The 13,974-nt window shown below is 42.7% G+C and overlaps 1 protein-coding gene across 11 annotated transcripts in view; it reads left to right on the plus strand.

Moving 5' to 3' along the window:
* The first annotated feature begins 3,938 nt into the window (after window positions 1-3,938).
* LOC110975002 (liprin-alpha-2-like) overlaps window positions 3,939-13,974 on the plus strand; it is a 135,660-nt gene continuing 125,624 nt past the window's right edge. For 9 of the 11 annotated variants that reach the window (XM_087130470.1, XM_087130474.1, XM_087130475.1 and 6 more), the window contains exons 1-2: window positions 3,939-4,087; window positions 4,782-5,095. In XM_087130470.1, the coding sequence (XP_086986596.1) occupies window positions 4,862-5,095 (234 nt within the window). In that variant the 5' untranslated portion in view covers window positions 3,939-4,087; window positions 4,782-4,861. Of the gene's footprint in view, window positions 4,088-4,758; window positions 5,096-13,974 lie in introns of all 11 variants that reach the window. The other 2 variants (XM_087130467.1, XM_087130466.1) reach the window with 2 other exon arrangements.

The following is a 13,974-nucleotide window of genomic DNA, read 5'->3' on the forward strand; positions in this document are numbered from 1 at the left end:
AATGTTCCAGAAAACTCAATTTTTGAAAATAAATTGGAAAAAAAAGTCCACTGGCTGTGCTATGGGGAGTAAATCATCAAGGTCAGCCAATAGCAAATGTGCACAAACTGCCTATACATACACTGTACATGTACACTTCTACTATAGTGCAAACAGAAGAATGTGCAATCAGCATTTGAAAATTGCACCTTTCCCCATGAATAGCTTCAACTAGCATGTCCTACTGACAAGGAAGGGTTACCGCTTTGGCCATACACTAGCAACAGCAGAGATCAAATACAAGAAAATTATGAAACTTCAGCCATGCTTTGACATGAAAGCTCTACGTAGAATTTATTCCTGTTGACACGCTCCAGCCCAAGAGTTGAAAACCTGAGCCCAAAATAGGGCACTTCCAACACAAGAGTGGAACAAACCACCAAGGAGAGTGTTTCGAGAACTTTCAGTCACCTGTGCATATATCCACAGCTTGGTCAGTTGGTGCGCGGGCTGTACTTGACCATCGAGGAAGTACCCCCACCCTTGGTTAGGGCCCTGTTAGGGTTACCCTTCATAATTAGGGTTGGCCTCCGTTAGGGTTAGCCGTCATTAGGGTTGGCCTCCGTTAGGGTTAAGCTCGGTTAGGGTTGGCCCACGGAAACCATCAAGTCCTTCGGTCACTGCTGATTTCTTGAAAATTACACGCAAAACAGCATGAACAGTGACAGAGTTAATTGTTTTTCAGAATTTCCACATGATTGCATGGGTATTTACCAGTGGAGTGTTGCTGCCAACAATCAAATGTTTCTCATGTCTCACAATTCATAAAACTCCTATCCCTGGCTTGTTCCGGTCTTTTCACCACTGGTGTAACTATCGCAAACGTGAGAAATGATTTTTCAATCCAACCGTCATGACATCCAGGACGCCGCCATCTTGGCAATATAGGGTGCACTGAACTAATTCAAGCTCCATTGAAAATAGTGTAAAATCAACCAAGTTTGGAGCCCCATGGCAGGCAACTGAAGTCCCTGAGGCCTCTCAAACAAAAATCAATGTGTTGTTTGGTCCTTCAGATTTCATTTGATTTTCAATTTTTAGTAGGTTAACCAATGAATTTTTTAATTATCCGCCCAAAACAAACTCACCCCCCAAAAAGTGAATGTTGCCAAGCCCTCCCAGCGGCCATTTTTCAAATGACATCCCTCACCTTCCTGGGGCTCTTCTGACTAATTTTCAATCCCATTTTTGTCTGCTTTGCCCCCAGATGGGTGCCCCTGAATCTACAGAGATGATTCTGGGCCATACTGACACAATTCCACCATTTCCTGGCCCAAACAGACCCCTCTTTTCGAAACAATCTCTGGGGGTACTTTTTCTGCGCCTCGGCCTGGCGGAGAATTTTCCTTGAATTGGGACACTGCACCCATAAGCTCATGCATTGACTGGGGCTTTTATGTCTTAAAATTAATTTAAAATAATAATGAAAAAGATCTGAAAATGGGGGGGGGGAATTGGCCGGCTGGATATGGTGTTAATTTGAATTAATTGTAGTGTGCAACTCACAGCTGGGAAAAGAATTTGGTTACATATTATAACATCACACCTGTTCAAAATTCATCTACTTTCTGAAGACAGACAGAAAAGCTGTTTGATTAGATGCCTCTCTAACCAGAATTGAGTGATCACGGTTCCAGTTGGAGCTGTTCAATTATCTATCCAGATCCAGATCCATGATACCCGTGACCGAAAAAAAATCACGGCTTAAGTCAGTGTGATATTTTCAAGGAAGAAACTCAAATGATCACCAATAGATTGAAGAGTTTCGTCGCAAAACGCTAGGTCCACCATTTTTGAAAAATATGAGTTAGGATTACCAATATTGTACAGAAAATATCTGCTATGTGTATTTTTGGAGATATCATAGAATGTAGGGGGCCTACATTTCCTTATTTTTCTTCATGATAGGAGACTAATCGTGCATTATCTCAAAATAAATAAAATGGATATATTTTGCATTGAAACTCTTCACTTGTTTCTCATTCCTTAATTTATTCATGTAACGGAGGGCATGAACACGAATATAAATGCAGGGGTTAACTAGTTGTAAATCCGGGTTCTGATTGTCATTAAAGAGGATAAAATATGATGCTCGAAATTTAAAGTTAGGGCACCATGGACACTTTTACTATGTAGGGCTCGTGAGGCCAAAGCATGGCTCCAAGCTGGACCAAGAGGTGGTGCAATTTTCCCAGCAACGGAGGCTCCTCGGTAGTGCTGGTTCACGAATTATGAAACTGAAGCCGTGTTGCTGACTCATTGCTACCAACAAAATGAACACTTCCAACCCGAATGGCTCTTTTCAATCGACGAGGGGGTGCTTCTGCTCAGGCTGTATACAGACAGCTTTTCAGAACGTAGCTTGGTCTATGTCGTAACCATGGACATCGCCGTGATTTTTTTTTTTGCGGCAGGGGAACTCATCAGCATCCAACTGATCAAACATAAAGAGTAGGGAGAGGGTCGATTTTAAGTTTTTTTTTTCAAGCGAGTTATTGATGTTCATCCCCTTTATCTCTGTTTCCCTTTTCTTCCGTCCGGTTCCGTCCTTTTTTTTCACGACTGTGACCAGATTCACGTCGTATCAAGGAGGATTAATGGAGTTTTTGATCTACTTCTGATATTAACTGGTGACGAAACGAGGAGAAAAGTAAATGGCAATTGCGCAAGTTGCAAGACACTAGTAGTACATCTGAAAACCGTTTGGTAATTTTAACCAAGATACCAAGGGCTTAAGTATTACTTTCATGATCTTGTGACGTACCCTGTAGGGGCCGAGCCCTTGTAGGAATGAGGTTGGGAAAGTAACATTACCCCCCCTGGCCACTGCCCCAGGTTCTGCTGCTGTTGGATGTTGTACAATTTTAAAACTTTGCCAGTTTGGTGTCTTTTTAAAAATATTTTTAACGGAAATAATCATCAAGGGCCATACGGGAAGCAATTATTGTGTAAAAATATACAGCTGGCTTACTTTGAGTCAACTGTTGGTCAGAAATACAGCATTTTTGACACAAGCTGACAAAAAGCTTGTTATTAATGTAGGGGGGGGGGGTTTATAAAGTAAATTGCTTCACCCACCCGCCCTTATATTCCTTAAAAGACCAAGTACCGTACCCCCATAATAAGGAAACCCACAATCATACACACACAAGGGGATCTGGAAAAGCGTGAGGATGATATTATTGGAATTTCATTTAAATATATTTAATAATTTAATATTTAATAATATTTAAATATTTGCAATCGGATGTGACTAGAAATTTGAAAGAAAAACAAGGTATTAAATTGCCGATGTTATATTTCAACGTCCCAGCCTCTCAAGGGAGAAAAAAAGGTTACAAAAAATCTCATCCATCGGTCAGTAAACTTTGTTCGTTAGGCCTACGCTTTGTTCAAAAACATTTCAAGGACAATTGAGTTCGGAAACTTTTCATCCATATCACTTTGCAACCGCTACAAAAGAAAACTAAACCCCAGTTAAGGTTGTCGCACAACAGACCTTATGAAGTGACGCGAAACTTACAAATTGACCTAAATATTATTCTGAAAACTTTGTATTATCCATGGCATTATGACTCCTTTCCACGAATTAGAACCCAGGGGCGGAAAGCGGGGGCGGGGCATTGTCTGGTCATCTGTTTCTGAAATCCCCTAGGAAGCATCAATTCCAAGTTGCTTTAATTTCCGAAGAAAAACATGATTAAAATGCATCATTAGTGGGCAAAGAATACTTCTTGTAACTAAAAGTCACCCACGCTGGAAAGAAAAACTTGGTTCATTTATTTAATCTTCTTTTTGATTTTTGGGGAACAAAGGAGGCTGGTATCGAGTCTAATACCGATGACTTTGCGGTGGTTCCCGACCTACTCGAAGTATTCTCGTAACGTGATTGGTATCCGGGGGACCAGCTACGGCACCATGATGGCTGGCCAATGTAGTAATTTGCGTGTGCTGCATGATCGGGAGGTTACGGGAAAGGGAATATAAAATTGGGGAAGATTTTCTGCGCTTTTCTCATACCAACATGGAGTCCAGGTGACGGAATCAGGTAAATGAGCTTTCCGGGAATCCTGTTGACTGTATTTTTTGTGCTGAGGAGCAAAGAGAAGGGAATAATATCGGATATAATTTTGACAGTAATTTTTTTCTGTGGACCCGCGGTGTGAATGTACATGTGCGGTAGGCCTAGGTGCTGTTCAAGCGTTGAAGCTTATGAATTGAGTGATCTCACACATTCGCTTCGTTGTTTGCAATTGTGTAGTTTTTCATCGAATGTCGCCATCTCTTTCTGAATTGTCAAAAGTGGAGTTACAGATTGCAAGCGGAAAAGTAGGCATGTTAAACCACGCCGGTGTTTAATGGAAAAAGAAATACCAGCTGCCAAGAACACTAAGAAAAGAGTTTGTTGGACAGAGTCTCGATTTGGATTTGACACATGATTTGAATAGGATGTTGAACGGTCCAATAACCTGAAAACTGCACCAGGAAGCATTTTGTGAATGTTCGTGTGATGGTATTTGAAAAAAAAATGAAGGTTTGGTTACAAGTGTCGGAGGAAACCAACATGACCAATCGTGTATTCAACATTTATTCAACATGTTAAACAGTTCATAACAGTGCACTACGTGTAATGACATGTAGGCTAGATTGTACAAGGCCTAACTTGTAGAAAAAATGCCATTGGTGGATTTGGCTGTTCAACTTGGATTTCACCCTCAGTCACACTTTGGAATTAAAAATAGAGACCCAGCCCACACCACCACGACCGTCACCACGACAAGAAGACGACGACGCTGCCCATAACGCCCTCGGATTCTAAGACATGATGTGCGACGTAATGCCCACAATCTCCGAGGATGGGAGCCAGCGTGGCTCCAGCTACGGGGACGATGCCAACTTTGAGCAGCTAATGGTCAACATGCTGGACGAACGGGACCGGCTCATGGAGTCGCTGCGGGAGACACAGGAAGCGCTGGGCGGCGCCGACCTGCGCATCGGCGAGCTGGAACGAGAGCGCGACCTGCTACACAAGCAACTCTCCACAGGCCTGCCAAGGGTGAGAATGAAAAATTTGTAGTGGCACCTACATGTAGTCGTGGTGCCTGTAGTTATTGCGGCCAAATGCACAGTTGCCCAAATGCGCTAGTTCTGTATTCCAAAAGCTCATGTTCAGTATGACGCTATTCGGGAATGTCTACACACACACACACTCGATAGTCTATCCTTTAACTGATTCGTGTGTTTTATTGAAAGACCCTTGGTTTTTTGAAGTACCGAACTAGCTTTTTCCGAGCGATTCTCAATACAGTGTGCTACCAGGAGGTTGCCAGGGAAAGGCCACTTTTAGCAGTGCATTGTGGGAAGTGGTTGACAAATTCTATTTGCTGGCTGCGTGCATGCACAGGCATGTTGAATTATTCCCGATGTTTGTTTGTCAGGGAAGAAGGTGGTAAGAACAGTTCATGTATCAGTTTGTGTTAGTCATTTTAATCCTTTCATGTCTTGCCAGGAGTATCCCAACCTCTCAAAACATTTCCCCCCAGTTGTCTACTGACATACGCTCAAATGCAATTTGCAGCGAGGGGGCCATGCTTTCGCTTGAAAACTGGCTACTCCCTAGCAACCTCTCGGTGGCGCACTGTATTGTGAATTGCCCAAATCACGTGATTTCCGGATTCTGCAGCATTGCACAGTGGGCATTGCAAATGATTTTAGATGTATAAGTATCTTGTGTTTTGGTACAGTGCCTCATTGACGTGCACAATGCTTGCCACGTATCAACACCAACGTTCAAAAATTTTTTTCCAATTTTTTTATTATTTCTTTTCTTTATTTTCCAATCAAACTGTTCATGTATATTTACTTTCCACAGATATTTTTCAGTTTTTTTTGGTAGATTAATACCTTGGAGGATTTTTTTAAAGGAATGTAAAGTCGAAGATCCAGTGCTTACAGATAGCCTTGAGCCTACATATTACATGTATACATGTACGCCTTCATAGATGTAGGATTCAGTGTGACCAGGTTTTTTTTTTTCAAAAAAGTTACACTGAGGGATTTTTTTGTTACTGGTCTTGAGTGCAGACATCTTTTGCATCATTAAACGCTGTCAACATTGTCAAATCATTCCTGTATCTGACCACTGTTGTTTCAATTCCATGAGCAGCATACTGTACATGTACGTAGGTGAATCCTGGACACAGTGTGAAAAGGAATGCATAGAAAATGCCTCTTGGCATGTCTGCGCATAAAAAGTTCACCATGTGTTTCAGTACATGCACATCTGCACCGATGTGGTACATGTACATTTCTAATACATGTACAGTACATGTATACCTACATGTACATGTACATGTACATGTACATGTGTGTTACATGTGTCTTGTGTGACATCACACAACGTGTTCACCATGTGGGATGTACTAGAGCTGGGGCCATATTCAATAGTGCATTACATACAGTACATGTACCGTACATAGCATACAAACCGGTACATGTACACAATATACCCATCAACTAACGATTAGAGGCTTCCAAGTTTGCCAATAAGAGGCTTACTTACCACACAATAGGAAGTGAACTTGATACATTGTATTGCACTGTGTAACATTGTATCACTTAGTATCACATGTATTACATATACATGTAATTATACAAGTATCATTTGGTGTTAAGTGTTGAATGAGAGCACAGTACAGTGATTTGTTCATCGTATTTTAACCCTAACCCTACATAATACTACAAATTACTACTTGTAGTAAAATGTAGTAATCAGTGCTGCCGCTTGTAAGAGGTCATGACCGTATTGTTCCTGAAGCCATAAAATACAATAGAAAAGACAATGTATATGTACCATACACTGCTGTGGCACCATGAATGCATGACTTTATTGTTCTCTGTACAAGTAACGATGCAAGTAACCTAGCCAGAAGTAGTAATCTGTAGCGCTAGGTCCTTCAGGCTCAGGTTACTACTTAATATTTTGTACTTACCGAGTACTGTAAGCCAAACAATATGCTTAGCGGTTAGGGTTAATATTCTTGTTCATTGCCTACTACTCTGCCACAAAATGTGCACATATTGTGTGTAAACACTTGCAACAAGCACATGGACATACATTTCATACTTTGTACATTGTAGTATTAGATTATGATCTAATAAACACTAAAACTGATAGCAAGGTTTATTATTTTAAAGGTTCCCAGATTCCATTGACCTTTCACCTAGTACTCTGTCTTGTCCCCCAACCCCTTGAAGTGAGTCCAAGTTCAGCGCCAATAATTTATAATAGTTGGGTTAAAAATATTACCAAAAGGTATATACCGTACACTTCATGTTAACAAATTGGAAAAAGTGACCCTTGCCTTTTCCTTGATTTTTTGTGTACCTGAACATGCACCGGTAGGCTTACAATGTTCACGTGCATGAACGTTTAGTACCTGTTTGGATGGTGAAATTCTTATCTTTATTGACATTCAAGTCCTTTGTTATTGTAGCACAGTAAGATGTGGTCACAATTTTGACTGAGGCAAAAATGTGGAAGGTGATATCGTGTGTGCTTTGGGTGCACTTTCAATATCACATAATGAACTCCTGGATTGTGACTAAGGGCATCCCTGTCTCTGAAACCACAGTCAAAACATTCGGAAAAGGGTTTATTCAGTAGCCAGACTGGGATAGTGGTTATCTATGACCAAGGGTGCCCCGATTGAGGTGGGGGGGGGAGAGTTGGAGGGACAGGCCAAGCAATTTTGTCGGTGGTTTATTAACAAGTGATGATGAATCAGCGATGGAGAATCTGCAAGCCAGAGAACGCCCGACAGTTTTTCCTTGAACAGGCTAATCCTTGGACCCAGAATTTTTTTTTTCCTGCTTATTTCAATATCCTTCACTCAGAGCCTGGACTTGTGTCTCCTCTGAACTGCACTCATTTGCATCCTGCATGTTGTCCGGTGTGCTGCGGGGAATGCCAGGCTATCAGATCACCGATTTCTGAAGGAGGGGGGAGAGAGAGTGTGTGTAACATCCATTAGAGTGGGGTGCTGATTTCCTAGACCGCAGGCTACTGCAGTGTCCTATGGCCATTTCTCACTGTCTGGTCTAGTTCCTTGATCAGCTCTTTGTCTGGTGGGAGCTTGGTGTTGACACTCTCAAATCCCAGGCACAAGGCATCCAATTTGAGTAAAATGTCTTTAAAGGGTCCCTCTGTCACTTTAGGCACAGCAGCAGCAAAAGTGCAGTCCATTTAAAATGAGAGGAAGGGCTGTTAAGAATTTTTTTGTAGCACCAAGGTCCCTTGTCACTTCCATGAACTGTGCACAGATGTTTTGCCGGATGACAATTATAGTGGCAATAATACATGTGTAAAATGTACTGTCAAGCTGCATGCACGCATATACCGGCACGTACTGGTCTATTGGCCGGGAGAGCGGGACCAACAGAGGGCGCAATTTTCCTAGCAGCGGAGACTCCTTTGGTAGTAACTTCGCAGATGACCATGGATCAAACGATGACAAACAAACAGTTGTGAAACGTTAGTGTTGCAGTCACATCGCTAACAGCAAAAGGAACATTGTGGACCAGCATGGCTCTTTTCAACTGACGAGGGGGTGCTTCTGCTCAAGGCGGATAGACTTTCAACTGTGTCTCCTCAAGCGAATTTGCCACTGAACCATATATATCTGCATTTGTCTGTGTACACAACATTTTTGACACACACTCCAAAGTTTGCAATGTATTGTGCATTCATGTGTACTGAATGCACGTGCAGCACTTCAGCGGCTAAATGTGTGCCGTACGTGCTTGGCGTGCCTGAATGCGATGAAATTGTTACTTTCTTTCCAAACTGCGAGTGTTCCAAGAAAGATTGCCAGCAAGAGGGTTAGGAGTGGCCCTCTGCCCCAGCTCTGGGTCACCTCAGACGGCCCCTCCTCCCTTCCCACAAAGGTCACGGCTGTCAGCAGTCCACCAGGTTGATGCCAACTTGCCGGTGCATGCAGGCAGACACTGATGGCTTTGCCAGGCCTGCACTGTACATGTGTACATGTCGGTGTACTCACATGTTTAAATAGCAGATCAGTTTGTTCCTGATGCCCCGCGAATCCAGCTTTGTAATGAGATAAAATCCTTCCAGGATGAGCTTAGAGGGGTCACGGCCTGTTGGGGAGTGAGAGGAACTTGTGGAATTTTGGAAGGAGCCTGTGACCTGACCCATTTCTACATGTAGCGGTACATGTACATGTGTATTGGATTATAATGGACAGGCCAGCTAGAGAGAGTAGCCCCAACTTCAGAATTGGAACCAAAATGTCTGTTCATTATGTGTGCATTATATAGGACATGTACTGATAGCATGCAACTGTTGTGTGCTTACATGTAATTGTCAATATGCACAGATGCGTAATCTACAGTACCGTTCCACCTCGCTAACTTTTGTTACTACGAGATTCTGCAAGATTGCACGTCACTTCCATGTACATGTACCCACAATTCAGTGTATCAAATTAACCCACACAGCTAAGATGCGGGGGTTCTAGCCATGGTGGGTGGCGCCGGGCGGCACCACCCAGTACTGCAAATTTCTGCCCAGCTCTCGGGTCCAAATTGGCTGTGCCACCCAGCACGGATTTTCCAAACTGAAATATTACTGAAAATGTACCCATTCGATCGTATTTCTAGCATCAAAAAACATCGAGAACGTCTAGATAGCAGTGTTACGAGATCCGGATGTGAAATTATGGGATATACATATAATGTAGCCTACCCCTAGGCAACGTGCACGTATTCATAGTCTTAGCACAAGACCAGCCGAATAGCGGTATCAATAGAGGGCGCAAATCCAGTCCGGCTATGAGCTGTGAGAGTCCCGCTTACTACACTCGCTATGCTTAAAAATCCAAAAATTTACCCAGCACTAAACTGGTCTTAGCTAGTGCACTGCTCAGACATATTGCTACTAGTTACGAAAAATTTTGTAAATTTTTCACATATTTGGGAGACACTTTGATAGAAAATCTATAAGATCTATAAGAAATACAAGTGCTCAAGCGCATTCAATTACTGGCTTGTCTTGGAATGATGGACAAATGTGTGGAAAATCGAGACTCCATCTCGGAGCACGTGGCTTCACCAAAACCAAGTGCGATTGCAGGCAGTGTCACCGACAACCTGCGAGGGCCTGACAGTATAGGAATGTTCACTGGAAATAGCCACCATAACTCCTTCCGTGGTCAGGAAAGGCAAAAGGCCGACTGGCAGTCCAGCCCAAAGGACTTGATGCTTCCAAGAAGAAAGCGGCGACTGGCAAATCATGGAATCTGCCATGTTGAACAGGCGGTCGACCCTTGGTTCCCACAACTCATGTCACAGGTCTCGCTATAAAACGGATCTGGGACCAGCCACACTTACATGTTTATGTAGCTGCGATTGCTTCTTCATTTTGTGCAACAAAGTGACTTGATGTTTTATGGGGCAGAGCGGACAACCAGGAGTTTCACAAAAATACGGGTAGCAACTACTCTCCGGCCTTTGAAAACAACTGCAACGAGCGCGCTTACATGCAGATCAAAGAAAAGATTGTATAACCGGATCCTCGGACTGGCTGGTGCGTGCGTACGTCGCCAAGGTCGCTGTTTTCACCGGCGGCGCAGTACCTGTCATTTTGTGAGAATCCCAGATGTCCGTGCTGCCCCATAGTGCAGATTTGTTCACCTTCAGTTCATGTACCAGTTCATGGACATGTAGTCATCTTACCTGTAATTGGCTGTGTGCTGAGGATGTAACACTGTGTGGTCACATAAAGATAACTGTTGAAAATTCATACATGTAGGCCTACAGCTGTAAATTACAGTCACATATACACGTAACAAGTTCTCTACATGTACATGTGCTTGTTTGTTTACTTGTACATTACACATGTTTACATGTATGGACTTGGTAAATCTTGAGCACATGAGGTACATGCATACCCTGCACGTGTACATTGAATGTACATGTGTGCATGTGCAAGGCACTGGTACTGTCCGTGTTTGGCATTACAGTAAGGTAGCTGTGTGTTGAGCCTTGCAAATACATTGTCATCCTTAGTTCAAATGGTGCTCCGTCAACCTGTTTGTGCTAGCAGTGAGTGAAGGTTTTGAAATAAAGTTGATTGTGAAGAATTACAAATTTTCAGACCGTTAACCTCATATGCCTACTTGCAAACATCGGCGATTTGTAGTGAATGCAGCGATAAACGCACAGATGTAAAGTCAAGAAAGCTGAAATGTAACAATAGTCAGTCCATTTACCTCAATTATAGCCAGGGCTATTTTCTAAACTTGTGTAATAAATAGCAGTTAGATATTTGCAGATTGTTAAATGCTTGACCTTGGTCTTGATACATACCTTGAGAATTCCAGAAATTACGGGTCCAAAAGTATGATTTTCGTGTCCCTGCTACGTCTGACCTTTGTTATTTGACATGGAAATATCACCGGAATTGATTTCAAACTATTACTATTTGTTTGGCAGGTTATTTGTATTAATTCGTCACTCTTGGAAATTAGAAAATGTGTTCTGAAGTTACAAAATCATATGTCAGATGTAACACTGAAACAGTGACACCAAAAAAAAAATGGACCCCTAATTTCTGGAATTGCCCACATGTAGCTTGCGATGCCTGAGCAATTCCTGTAACCATGGTAACATAGCACTGGAAGTAATGCTTGTTCTACTCTCAATTTCTTTTCAATGAGATGGCCAGTATGATGACATGATCGTCCACACCATTAAAAACAACTCCCCAGATAGTACAAATATAAAATACAAATAGCTGAAACAGAACCCTGATGAAAATCCCAGTAAATAATTTCGATTTCCTTGATAAAGTCAGTCAGTCAGTTAGTACATGTAGCTATGGGAAGTGTCTGTTAACCGGACAGACCACAGAAATGTAGAGTTGAGATATGTATCAAACTTCAAGTTGGACAGGTGTCAATAAATAAATAAATAAATAAATATGATTGTCATGACACATGGGTTTCTAAATTCTAAATTCAGCAATAAAGTACGCTCAAATCTTGTAATTTGAACTTCTGGGGGGGGAGGTACATTGATTGTACATGTAGGTAAACAGGTACAGGTACAGTTACTTTAACTTCCACACATTGTACATTTTCCGAACCTTATGTCAGATTTGTTGGGACACATTACATGTACATACTGTACCAATATGCCCAAGACGTACTGGCATAATCTTTCTGCTGTAGGCAAAGGTTGGCCTCAATCTTGATCAGTGCTGTGTAGTAACATAGCGGTAGATTAGGTTGGCATTCTCTGACCTTTTAGCCAATCAATAAATGCAAGCTGCGGATGTCCGGATTAGGCCCAAATATTTGTGAATAGTTCAATGAAAAAAAAATGGTAAGGGGTCATTTGGCGATACCGTTACATTTGAATAATGCAAAGAGTGACCCCCATGTGCAATGAATAATGCATAGCATAAGGGTGCATGATTCATGCAAGTCTAATGAATGATTCATTAGGCATGGTCCACTGGGATGAATGATTAATCAGCTCCGAGTAATTTGTAATCCATGCATAAAATGACACCGTGTTCTCGTGCTTTTTTTTTAGTTTCAAATTGGAAGTTTTCCTGCGTAGGTCCAGTCCTTGTTCATGCAATCAATACAGCATATTATATTTGGTAGAAGGCTGACAGTCAACTTCAGCCACTGCTGTCTGCTGCCTTGCAAATTATTCTGCCTCGAAGCTTCCTGCAAGAGTTCCATATCTTTCAACAACCCACCCAGAGATTTTTTGGGAGGGATTTATTTTCGCGATTCTTATTTTCATCGAGTAAGAAGTCAACAAGGACTTGTTTTGTGGGTCACCATGAGAACTGACAAAGTGAAATGTTGTGGCCATCTTCGTGACTTGCCCGTCAATAATTCAACACTTTGCGCAATTGACTGGAATGGTCCCGCATCTGATAGCCTTATTTGTATACATTTGGAGGAGGAGATTAGGCAGTGTCTGGGTGATGAGCTGCCCAAATTGACGTCGGCCAGGTGAGATTTTATGAGACTGTGCATCCGCCGGACAAAACGTAAACAAGAGCGTCATCGTCCAAACATCCAGACTTCTGTTTTTACTCCTTTTTGCCCTCCCCCCATCTCCACTGTCAACAGCCATCGCTGGAAAGAAAAATATATCACCTCCCGTGTTTGTGCAACCCTCTGCTGCTGCAGATCCCAACACACCAGTCCCAGAGCACATGTACATGTATGCTTGCAGCCCTGCCAGCAATCAGGAAAAGAGCGACCCCCTTTGAAATCTCACTATTGCTCGGCCGTTTCTCCGCTGCCCCTACGGACCATAGGCCAGTCCGTACCTGTATGCACAGAGCGGTACGGCCAAGGCAGTGTGTGCAGTAGCACTCAACCGGGGTTAATATAACAAGTACATTCATGAGTGTAAGCAATTGGTGCTGGGGGCCAGGAAAATTAATCAGAAAGGTGCTCCAACGGCCAGTGCTAATGCAAAATGAAGGAGAGGACCCTTTCTTTCTCTTCTCTCTGTCTTCCCCTCCCCCCCCCCCAATCATCAGCATATGGTGGTTGTTGGATCAGAGCGGACCCTGAACTTTGGACACGCATGGGGGGTATGTGTACATGTACATGTCGTTGGGTACCTTCTTTGGCTGAAGACAGAGAGATTGGCTCTGTGAGATCGGAAAAACAGCCCTCACACAGGGGACTTGGGAAGGGGGGGATATTGCCTTTTGGGATGCGCAGCTGTGGGTTGTGCAAATCCCGAGTGGCAGAGGCGTTGGCTGAAGGAGCTCATTGAGAACTCGTCCTTATTTGATGAGCGAGTGAAGCACTTCAAGAATTCCACAATTGAATTTGCCTGTGAGCAATTCAAACAATTTTTCTCAACTTTTTTATCCCACCA

The sequence above is a fragment of the Acanthaster planci genome, linkage group LG20, assembly GCF_054643075.1.
Source record: "Acanthaster planci isolate LZ-2023a linkage group LG20, COTS_SCS, whole genome shotgun sequence".
Lineage (NCBI taxonomy): Eukaryota > Metazoa > Echinodermata > Asteroidea > Valvatida > Acanthasteridae > Acanthaster > Acanthaster planci.